The 12,286-nt window shown below is 42.8% G+C and overlaps 1 protein-coding gene across 1 annotated transcript in view; it reads right to left on the minus strand.

Annotated features, from left to right (window-relative positions):
- Nucleotides 1-1,923: 1,923 nt before the first annotated feature.
- SEMA3G (semaphorin 3G) overlaps nucleotides 1,924-12,286 on the minus strand; it is a 109,750-nt gene continuing 99,387 nt past the window's right edge. The window contains exons 14-16 of the mRNA XM_089524676.1: nucleotides 9,881-10,106; nucleotides 8,076-8,215; nucleotides 1,924-5,842 (exon numbers count right to left, since the gene is read on the minus strand). Coding sequence (XP_089380802.1) covers nucleotides 5,387-5,842; nucleotides 8,076-8,215; nucleotides 9,881-10,106 — 822 coding nt within the window. The 3' untranslated portion in view covers nucleotides 1,924-5,386. The remainder of the gene's footprint in view (nucleotides 5,843-8,075; nucleotides 8,216-9,880; nucleotides 10,107-12,286) is intronic.

Raw genomic sequence — 12,286 nt, forward strand, 5'->3', positions numbered from 1 at the left:
AATTAATCAAGCTGCAAATATTTTATTTCCACACAGCTGGGTCATAGTGAGTAAAACAAACCATTTGACCTTGATATTAATCCTTTTAAACTAGGCTTGGAGACTGGACCTCTCACCCTGCCCTAATACAACAGATGGGACTCCAGGAAAAGTGAGTTTTACTGCAAGACTTGCACAGAAATGTCTCATGAATCCCATGCTTAGAATATCAAAGATGCATTCCCACCTCCACCTCCAGGAGTTTTTGACACGCTCTTGGAGATATCTTTTCAATGGAGAGGCATTAAAATTCCTTTGTATGTAGTGGGGCAACACATTGCCACACAGATAAAACAGGGACTGCTAGGTAACACTTGAAGCCAAGGATCTCTCTAGGGGAACGATTATTTAGCTCAGTTTATTGGGTCATCTACAAGGACTCTCAAGACCGTTTCCCTTGTGTATACTGAGAGAAAAGAGATAAAAGGACTATCACAGAATTCTCTGAATGGAGTGTTTCTTTTATTAAGGGGGAAAATCACACAACAATCCACATTCATTCACACAAACATGCCAGGACTAAGGAAATCAGGAGTTAGCTTGGAATAGCTGGAGGCTGAACTAATGGCAATACTTACACAAGATGAGGCTCGACTATGGATTCAGTTGTGAGGGGGATACTGTTGGATACAACTGCTTGGGTGAGCAGAGGGGGAACAGATGTACCAGGACCAGTCGGAGTTCACAGTAACAGAGTGCCCCCATACTTTCCAACTAGCCCACTGTTGAGGAATTTTGGGAATCTTTGCCTGAGGGCAAATTTGTTCTACATCAACTCTACATTGTAGCATATTGCTTGGTCTGGCTGAGAATTGAGTTGTAAATCAGCTTTATTGGGTTTGTCCGGCAAAACATTCTGCCTCAATTGCCTGTCTTCCTAACTTCACAGGTGTTAAAAGTTTTCATTTGCCACTGTCAAACTATTCTGTTTGATGTGCATATAGAGTAGTGTGCTCACACACTTCAGGGATCATGGTTGCCCAGAGTATAGCATCCATTTGGGGCCATAGGGAAAGCACACACACCAAAATTCAGAGGATTTTGGCTTAGCATATGACATTTGAAGCAAACAGGAGCCCTTTCTTCAGTGCAGAAGTCAGTCCCTGGACACAAAGGATAGACCAAAGCTGACGCCATTGCCTTCAGAATGAAGCACTATCAGGAGGAAGAGTTCAGAGACATAGCCATGTTAGTGTGGAACATCAATATGTAAAGGGATCTTGTAGCACCTCTGAGACATAGGAGCAAAACAGACTGCTCCGAAAGAGTGGCTCTGTGCTGTCCATTTTAGTGCCGGATCAGGGCTGTGGCAATCACACACCGTGGCTCTGATCTGCCGCTTTGCTGGCGCTAAAAGAAATGGCAAAATGCCACTCTTTTTAGAGCTGGCAAAAAGGTGTCCATGCCACCGTGGCGGCACTTTTTGATGTTCCTTTTGGCATGCCTTGTATAAACACTGCACCAAAGCAGCACTGACGGCACCCGCAGTGCAATTGGGCAGGTTGCATGACGCTGGCATGGGGGCAGCGTCAGGGAGTGCATCATCCAAATGCCACGCCCCACGGCAGCATTTCAAGCCAGTCTGTACAGCCCCTAACTGTATGAAAGAAATTATAGCATAATCTTTTCTAGATTTTTCGTTTACTTCCTCATGCATCTGTGCCATGCATCTGAGGAAGTAGAGTCTATGAAAGCTTATGCAAGAGGAAGAGTGTCACTGTTAGATCTTAAGAATACAAACTGCAACAGGGAATGGAGGTTTTTAAATCAGATCATCTTTTTTATCCCTAGCATGATCTGAATATATCCACCTTCAACAGGTTCAAATTTTTGCAAGGCTGGACACTTTTGAAAAAGTGGAGGTAAACTCACAAAAGAGAGGTAGTACTTTGGAGAGGTAGACAAATAGGCCTGGCGTTTTCTCATTGTTTTAATGGGAAAGCTGAAAGTTTCTAACTGGACTTAGCATAAACTCAGCTTTGCCAGATTCCCTTGGCATGCATTGCAGGAGTGCCAGTTTGCCTCCAATTATACTCCAGAAAGCAAACTGCTACACAAAACAGCAAGTCACAGGACTCCATAGGATTGAACCAGGGCAAATAAAGTGGAATCATAATGCTATAACTGGTAGTGTGAAAAGGACCCAGCATTACACAAAGCCTTCATGGTGAAATAGTGATGGTACTTCCATTCATATTGTGCCAGTGATTCCAAGATTTATTTGGGGCATCCATTGCATAGTTTAAATCTATACACACTGGATTATTCATTTGTCTCACAGCATCTGCCAGCCCACATGCTCCTCATCTTACCCCGTGTCAAGAAGACAGCCACATGTGGAAGCTAACTTGGCCCACAGCCTGAAAATTTCTCAGGCTGGACAGTGGCAACCCGCACACAGAACAAACAGGTTTGTTAGGATAATTTCAAGGCTGCAGAAAAGCAAATTTACGTATATGTACTTTATAGTACATGGAATTTAACATTTTGAAATGTGCAGTGTTTCAATTATAAAGGGAATATAAATAAACAAACACTTCAGTATGGGTTATTGTTAGTTCCAATTATATATTTTGGGGTGCTGAAGCAATGTGATGCCAATAAGTGATTCCTTATGTGTCAATCCTTGAGCTAATCCAGTGATCCAAGGTGGTGCAGTCCCATTGAAGATTTCCCCAGAGAATGTTGCTGCTGCACAAATTTCAGCATGCCTTATTTCTTGGCAGGAGAAGGATGGTGGTATAACTTTCTGGAGCTATTCTGCCAGCATAACATGCAAATGCATAACCAGGAATAAACAGCTGACTGGAGAGTTGGACATAAACAATGGTCTGTAGCTGCCCATTTATAACAGTACCACTTATGAATGTAAATAACTCTTTCCAGAAATGGGTCACCTAAAACAGTGTTACTCTAACTGGTGGAGGCAGTCTCCAATTCATTTCTTGCCAAACCTTGGAAATTTTCCAAGAAAGTTATTGGGCAAAAATGGTGCCAGTCCATGGGACATTGTGGGGGAAAGCCTCTGGCAGTCCCTCACATCAGATAAGAAGCACTGACATAGAGGGCACCTTACTTCAGGAAGAATTTGCACATAGCCATGCTTCCTGTTCGTTTTACAAAAGCATAGTAATTCCATGAACAGACTCTTTTAACATGTTTGGTATGAGGGTAGCTATGTTAATCTGCCTCACCAAAATTAATAACATAGAGCGTAATGGCACCTTAAAGATCAACAAGTTTTGTTTGGCACCCTATTCAGTGGTCTGGAGCCATCTTCAGATTCATCTGTTAAAGTGGGCTTCTCTACATGAAAAGCTATGCCAAAGTTGTTAGTCTTTAAGACTCCACAGAGTCTTTGTTGTTTTTTAGTAAGTATTTGTAGAAAACAAGCAGCATTTAATTCCACAGGAAAACTGTAAAAAGAAGTTTTACCAAACCAACGAACAAAATTCTCAATCCCAGGCACAACTTGCTATAAGGCCACTCACTGTGCTGAAGAACACCAAATCTTTGAAAACAAGAAAGGAAAAAGTTATCCTCAAGCCTCTACTTGCTGCATAAGGGTTTGATTTATTGTTGAATAAACTGATGGTTTTCATTCAGCTGCTTGTGTTTAAATCAATTTCTTCTAAGGGATCAACACAGCCCCAGAGACACAAGAATGAAAGACAGAGCTTACTTAAGGTAAACACCCTTCTGGGGTTCTGACATTGGGTCATAGAAATGTTGCTAGGAATGCTTGAAAGATACAAGCTGGGAGGATCCTGCATATTGTTAAAGTCTATTCTGGGTAGAATGAGATCACATGCAAAGCATAGGAAGTTCACATATACACGGCTGAGGATTAAAGCTATATTACTCTGCTGCCATGCGTAAATTATTATTATTAATTAATTGCTATACCACATCCCATATCTACTGATATCTGGAAGTGATGTACAAATGGTGGCTCCTTCTCTGTTCCCACACGAAGGAGGGTGCTTTATGACAGAAAGGGATAGAGGGAAACAACAGCTTAGCTCCTTTTTTTGCTGTTCATTTGACCTCCCCCTGAAATCCTCATTCTCACTTCATTTTGCAATTGAGAAGGCACACTGCCTGCCAGGCAATATTTATGTTCAAATCTGACTGCTGCTCACTTAAAAGACAAAGCAGAAGAGAGGAGCGTTTTTCAAATAACTATTCTGGTGAACATAGGCTTTACAGTCACTTTACAAAAACAGCTGGCCACTTTAAGCCTTCTGTGCTCAAATGTCCTAAGAGTTTAGACTGCTTTCTGCCTGCTGGTCAGAGCACGCCTGGGACCATCCAGATCCTTAGCTCCACAAGTAATATTTGTCTGGCCAGCACAAATGACAACTGCATCTGTGGCCTATGGTCCAAATCCATTCACCTTCCAACTACCAACATTATAGCAGAAGTCCAGTTAGATCAGGTATATTCACGTCCAAGGTGTGATACCTGCTGTACACACCTGCTGCACCCAAGGCTCATGTTGCTGTCCTTTGTCCCCTCCAGGAGAGTACTGTTTGGATGTGTCCACCAATACCCAGCAGCCAGCCTCCCTACTATTTTCATAAATATTTTAAAGCAAAGTATGGATGGTGCTTCCATTCCTGCTGCTGGTAGTCTACTTTTGCAGGCACACAGAACTAGCTTATCTCCATTGGTGCCTCAGTCACACTGTACATCATTCTCATATGGGGCAGCTCTCTGAGTATACACAACTTGGGAAACCAGGAGTTCCAACATCAAGGCTATCCCAAACTTTTCCAGACTCAATATTATCCCCATTCCCCAGGCCCATAGCCAGTACTTCTGAATCCAGGTGACCTGAGAATAAAGAGGATGGCTGTCATAGTTAAATGAAAAGTAGCTGATGGGCAACATCTGTAAATACATGATGCCCTGTCAATATAATTTGCTTCACATCATCCACCAGGAAATAAATATGGGCATAGTCAGGGCAAGCACAACTTGGTGAGATCAATGACCAGTCTGTCCCTGTTTCAGGGACAAGACCCAAAAAGGATGTTTGGGAGGTCATGCCTGCTTCCCAGTCCCAATCCTGATAGCTCTAGGCTTGCCACCCACCACTGTGTGAGTGAAAATTATCAAAATGGGATGGCAAGTTAACAGTCTTTTGTCTTTTGTGGTGTGCTTCCAGCAAGAAGAAATTCCAGGCTCAGCTATTCAGCAAGGTAGTCCCTTTCACCAAGACAAGCCCCATCACAAGGACAGTTCCTGGAGTGGCTGGTTTTCTTTCAAGAAGAGGAAGGTTGGTCCAGAATTACCTTCCTCCTTTTGTGTTCCCCTCTGGCCAAGCATCCACTACCCTTTCTTCTTATGTGGCCACCGCTTGCCTAGGCACCCGGTTCCTCTCAGTATGCTGCTTGCCCCGTCCTTTTTTGCCACCATCCAACATGTTCTTGCTCTTAAGGGGGCGGCCTTTGTGCCTTAGTTGGCGATCCCCACACCACACCCTTTCACAGTACTCCTCCACTCTCTGCAGGTTGGCATAGCCAATGAGGTGCATGATGTCCTTGAACAACATCCTCTGGCCGTGGAGCATGCGGGGATCCGGACCCCGGCAAGGTGGGCGAGGCAGCTCCTCCTCCTGCTCCCGCTGGAAAACTTGTTCCAGTTGCTCACTCTCAATCACTTCCAACACGATTTTGGTGATGGTCTGAGTGAAGCCATGCTCCTGGGCCCTGCAGTAATATGTGCCAGCATCCTGACGGAAGAGCTTCCGGAACAGCAGTCCTTGCTCTGTCTTGATGATCCGGTCATCTGTTTTCACCTGGAAGAACAGACATTATGGGAAATGAAATAAAGTAGGCAGCTCAATGAGACCAGATGTCCACTAGTGCACTAGGCCCTTTTTCAAGGCATCAAAAAAGCCCTGAGAGAACAGATTGCAACTTGTCAGAAGGTCAGCAGAGCTGTAAATATTCCCATAGATGTGGTACTGGATGAAAAAATGTAGCACCCTATATTTTTTCATACACAGCATGAATATTCATACAGAGTATGAATGTCATATTCATACATTTTGGGTGGGTGGGTGGGTGGGAAGCAAAGCTTGACATTATGTTACTAGTAGATGCCAAATATTCGGAAGTGGCACAGGTGTGTCTGTCTGCGTACAGCAGAGGTGGGCATGCTTTGGACTCTGGAGGGCCTGATTACTGAATTTTCATCTCCTCCAGAGGACCACAGGATGTCAGGCTGGCTGCCATTTTGGTGACCAAAGTGATGAAGCATTTCATCATGATACTTCCTGGGCTGTTTTCAGAAGGAAAGTGGATTGGCTATTTTAAGGTGGGGTGCCCCTGGAAACAACTTGTTATGGTCTCTTTTTTTCCCCCTGCACAGGTTTTTTTTTTGGCCTGGTGAAAACAGCTGGGGGTGTGTGACTTCCAGGGCCTATAAGGATTGGCCTTGGAATACCACCTTCACTCCAAAAGGGTTGCATACTTCCCAAACCACCATGTTCCAATGTCCAGAAAGAATATTTCCAGGGAATCAGGATTTGCCTGAACTAGCTGCTACACCCAGGAGGGCCACCCAAAAAGCTAGACAGATATGTAACCTTTCTGGTTCTTTTTCTTTTCTTTTTTCCTTTTTTGTTTTAACAATGCACAAAGGAACAGCATTAACAGGCTTTGACTTGGAGAAAGCTTTTGCTCTTCTGTTGACATATTTTACTTGTAAAAAGCCCATTCTAGTCAGGCTCTCGGACACAAACGTCACCTCCCCAAAGGAAAGCTGGTGCACTCATAATCTAAGCTGGGTGGGGTAGGGTGGACGTACACAAGAATGCCCTGAATTTATTCCTTTTTTCCCCTCATGTTGATGAGTGACTTGTATTTATTAGTTTTAAATACTGAACAAGAAATTCAGCAGGAATGGCACATTCCATTGCTCTGTGTGGTCCTTTCAAAAGCTATGAGGCTTGGGCAGGGAGGGGGACAGGGCAATGGAGAGGTTTGACACCACTCCAATCTCTCTATCACACCATTGCTGTCCTTACTAGCAACTGACAGGAATTTACCAGCTGTGTTTACTGGTCATTCCTGCTTTCTACATTCCTTTCACTTCAGGGAATTCCCTCCAAACCTTACACTATTATCACTTCTTTCTCAGCCTAGCTTCCTGGGAATTACCCTGGCCTTCCAACTATGGGAAGAGAAGGGTGAGACCCCACACAGTAGGAGCAATATTCAGTTTAATTCAATAATTCCTAGCAAAGCAGGCAAGACTAAGAAACCAAATAAAGAGAGACAAGAGAAAAGAGAATCTAGTAAAATGTGTGTGTGGTATATTGGCGGCAACAGAGGCCAAAGGGAAGTACAAAGTAGAGGAAGATAAGGAAACTATCAGCATCTGGAAAGGGGGACTCTGTGATTCTAGTCTGTCTTTGATGGCATCCCAGTGGTTCTCCACAATGTGTAACCAGATCTAGTCTCCTTCTTCCTGACCAACTCTTGCCAAGTGGTTTTCTTAGATGGTCCTGATTCCAACAGACACTTTCAGACCTCCTCAGCTCAAGTTTAAAGAGCTTGAAAGATAATTAGTGTTCTACAGTAGAAAAAAAATTAAAAGAAGTCCAGAGGGAAATGAGTCTTTGATTTAGATTTTAATGCATGGCAGGGGGTTGGACTGGATGGCCCTTGCGGTCTCTTCCAACTCTATGATTCTATGAGTCAGAGCGTTGTTGCATTTGCTGGAAGATCTTTGTATCAACTTGAAGATTTTTGACTGTGCGTTTAATAGCTACCTAACATGCTATATGTTATAATACGGAGAACATAAACACTTCAGACTGTAGGATCCACAGCCTTCATACACCTAGGAATAGGTGTCTTGCCAGGGGAAAAAAGGCATCAACTTGAAGAACTAGCAGAATCAGTAATTTGTCATGAAGACTGTCCATTTGTGTGCATTCACAGAGAAAGAGAGAGATTTTAAAAAAGTCTTTATTGTTAACAAAGCAAGAGAACTGAAAATGTGGGGAAAAGAACCTGCCTCACCTCATCTCTTAGTTCCTCAGGGGATCTGTGGACAAACCATTGCACTGCAGATTGGGGTGACTTTGGGACACACTCCAAGAAGGTGCTGTTGTGCTCAGTCCCATACACCATCTTCTCCTCGGCACTGTCAAAATCATCAACTGTGAAAATATGAGAGCGCCTATATCAGAGATTAAGAGATCAGCAGAAGCCACCAATTTCCCTATCAGTAATTCTGGTCAGTTTGGTGTAGTGGCTTGAGTGTTGGACTGTGACTCTGGAGACCACAGTTCGATTCCCAGCTGAGCCATGAAACCCACTGGGTGGCCTTGGGCAAAGTCACATGGTCTCACCTTCAGAAAGGCAATGACAAACCTCTTATCAACAAATTTTGCCAAGAAAAACCCATGATAGGTTCCCCTTAAGGTCACCATAAGTAAAAAATAACTTGAAGGCACACAACAACAATGCTGGTCCAGGTCTGTGGCTTTCCTTGATGGTTCTTTGATTCAGAGAGATATGTTTAACACCCCCAAAAGTGCTCTGCATTCAAGAAGTAAAATTCCAACCCAGATAATTCAAGAGGTTAGTAGGTGAGGGGTCTCTTCTCTATATCCATTTATTCCAAGCAGGAACACTGCAATACATCTTTGATAATACAACTTAGGTTTCAGTTGATGGTAATCAACCATTGCTGTTATGTGCCTTGTTTCCATCTTATCGTGACCCTAAGGGGAAAGGTTGGCTTTTGCTTCCCCTGAGGCTGAGAGAGTGTGATTTGCCTATGCTCACCCATTACTACCTATCAAATTTTTTTTGGCCTGTTACAGACTGCCAAAATAAAGCTGCTTTGGGTCTCTTTGGAGGTATGCTGTTTAAATGATGCATGCACCCTAAGAATCTGGAAGCTGCACCAAAGCTGCACTCCAGTGCTTAGGAATGGAGTGTGGCTTTGGCGTGACCTCCGGACTCTTAGGACCCATGCATCATTTAAATAGCATACCTCCAAAGAGACCCGAAGCAGCTTTATTTTGGCAGTCTGTAACAGGCCTTTGAAAAGTTTTTAATGGTGTTTATCACACACACAAGAAAGGACACTGTTAAATAGGCCATGACTAGAAAAGGAGCAGGATGTAGGGTTGCCAGAAACTGGAGAGGGCTCCTGTACCTCTAATGGTTGTGCTGAAGAGGGAGTTTCACCAACTGTTGCTTGTTACACAACCAGGTAACAGGTAACACATTCTTGTAAACAGCAATGAAAGCTATAGGAGACATTTCCAGTTTTTACTTGGGCAGCCCCCTAAGGAGGAAGAGGAATTATAGTACTATGATTTAAACACTTGTTTTGTTAGTACTCTACATATAAAAATGATTGATGCTGAAAAGTTTCTGTGCCAATACAACCAGAAATAAACAAACAAAAAACAAAAACTTTACCACAAAGCAAAGGATCAGATGTCCATATCCACCAACTGTGGGTTTCCATGGCTAAGCAGGGATTTGAGCCTTGGTCTCCACAGTTGTAGTACAATGTTTAAACAAACTACTGTACATCATACTGGCTCTCTGACCATACAGTTGTAATTTTCATTCCTACTCCCAAAAGATTTTCAGGGGCTTTGGGTAAGACATATGACAGGTTCCTCCAGACATAGCTTCCACCTCCTCTTCTACATCTCATGGCCTTTGCAGGTTATCACCAGAGCTTGGAAATTTTGCCTTTTCTGGACTACAGTTCCTAGCATTCCACACTGGCTGGGCGAGAGTCTCAGAGCAGGACTACAAAAATGTAACAAAACCTTGGTCAAGACCAAGTTTTTACTCACCTGTCAAGTTCTGATCCAGGCACTGGTGCATAGGGTTCCCATTCCGGATGTCCTGCCGGCGGAAGCGACGCTTGCCTGATGACTGGTACCGAGTGCAGGTGAGGCCATCCCAGGCACAGTAGGGATCCCGAGCTAGGCAACACTCTGCACAGGCTGTCCCATATGTTTCACACTGATGCAGTTTCACTTGGGCAATTCCCACCTGAGAGCCCACATAAAGCATTTGCTGTCAGAACAAGAAGAGAAGACAAGGCTAGTTATATATCCCAAATTCATTGTTGCTCCAGTAAACAATTAATCAGCTACAATTTGTGTAAAACTAAATCTAGAACAGCCAGGGCAAAGCAACTATACTGACAGCTCTGTACAGGAGAATCCAGTTAGAACAGAAGTATAAGGGATGAGGTAGGCCATAGGAAAATATAGTGACAGAACTAACCATGAGTACAGCTATGCAGCAACATGCTGAACATAGAGAAAACAAAAATAATGATCACGGAGGATTTACATAAGTTCAACCTAGATAATGAAGAAATTTAAATAGTTAAACTTTTCCTATACCTTGGATCAAACAGAGACTGCAGTCAAGAAATCAGAAGATTAGGAATGGGAAGGGCAGCTTTGAAAGTACTAGACAAGATCCTAGCTGATCACTAAAGTCAGAATTGTCTAATCCATTGTATTCCGCATTACCATGTATGGATGCAAAAGCTGGATAGTGAAGAAAGCAGACAGGAAGAAAATTAACTCAAGCCTGAACTCACCCTGGAAGCCAAGGGCTCAAGTAGACTGGCACCTTGGAGCTGCTTTTGGCCGCTCCAGCCCCAGTTGGCTGCAGACCGCAGCTCCTTTTCTGGCTGGCTTCGGGATGCCTTAGGTGGCCGCAGAGCAACTTCTGGCCAATCCAGGGGCATGCGTTGTTTGCACACTACGCCCCCAAAGTGGCTGGAAGCTGCTCTTTTTTGCCTGTGTGTTTCGAGCCTGTGGTACTTTGGCCACATCATAAGAAGGCACGACTCACTAGAAAGGCAATAATGGTAGGGAAAGTGGAAGGCAATAGAAAGAGAGAAAGACCATATGCCAGATGTCAGGTAGGTCACAGGTCTGAACCTGCAAGATCTGAGCAGAGAGGCTGAGAATAGGGGGTCATGGAAATGTCTCATTCACATGGTCACCATGATTCAAAGTCAACTCAAAGGCAGCTAACAACAACAACACTCTCTATGTGGGGCTGTCCTCAAAAACAGTGTGGAAGCTGCAGCTAATGAAAAATATATTAGCCAGATTGCTAACCGGAACATCTTATAAAATCCATATAACTGTGGTTTTAAAGGAATTGCACTGGCTGCTAATATGCTTCTAATCTCAGTTCATGATGATGATGATGATGATGATGATGATGATGATGATGATGATATTTAAGGCCCTTGATCCTTGAAGGTGTGCCTACCTATATGTGCCTGACTGAGAACTGAAGTCTGTTGAGGTCCCTCCTCTGTGTCCCACAAGTGGGACCAGTACATTTTGTGGGGAAGAGGGGGAAAGAGTGCATCTCCAACAAGGCACCATGGTTATGCAACAGAATGCCCACCCTTTGGAAACTTGTTTGGCACCACTGTTGGTTTCATTCCAGTGCCAAGTTAAAACTTAGCTTTTTATTTAAAAAATAATAAAGGTGGAGAATCTTAATGATTTCATCCTAATTTATTTATATTTAAAATTATTCAACTTATAAATGATTCACTTATTTAATACATTTTTAGAATGTTTACTTTTTATTTAAAAAATTTTTTTAAAATGCTTAAGCGGGACCTTATAATATAAGGAGGGATATAATTTTAATAAATAAAATAAATCTGTATCTCGAGTATAGATGGTATGTGTTAGTCACTGAGGCTGAAATGCAGCTTTAAATGTGATTCATCAGAATTAAGAAAGTGTAAAAAGTCTTCAACCAGTTCTGCTAGTCATCCTGAGAAGTAAAGATTAGAGGAAGATCAAAGTCAGGAGCACTTTTACAGGTCTAAGCAAACACTATGTAAGAAAAGTCCATCTGGTTTTGGACTGTAATAATAAACAAGGCAATGAAGAAGAGCAAATTGGATGAACTGAGTTTAAAAAGTACATTAATAGATTTCTGCATGATCAGACTGTACTCAAACAAGGCTCTCACAGAACTATATTAGATAATATCTCCATATTTCACTGAGATGTATTATTTTGCATTGCCCCTTTGGATAATAATAATAATAATAATAATAATAATAATAATAATTTGTTTTATTTATATACCACTATTCCAAAGATCATAGCGGTGAACAGCAAGTAAGCTAATTAGCAAGTAAGCTAATTTGCCCCCAACAGTCTGGGTACTCATTTTAGCGACCTTGGAAGGATGCAAGCCTG

This window comes from Sceloporus occidentalis, unplaced genomic scaffold (genome assembly GCF_023333645.1).
Source record: "Sceloporus occidentalis isolate IW3139 unplaced genomic scaffold, rSceOcc1.0.p SCAF_1, whole genome shotgun sequence".
NCBI classification, from domain to species: Eukaryota; Metazoa; Chordata; class Lepidosauria; order Squamata; family Phrynosomatidae; genus Sceloporus; species Sceloporus occidentalis.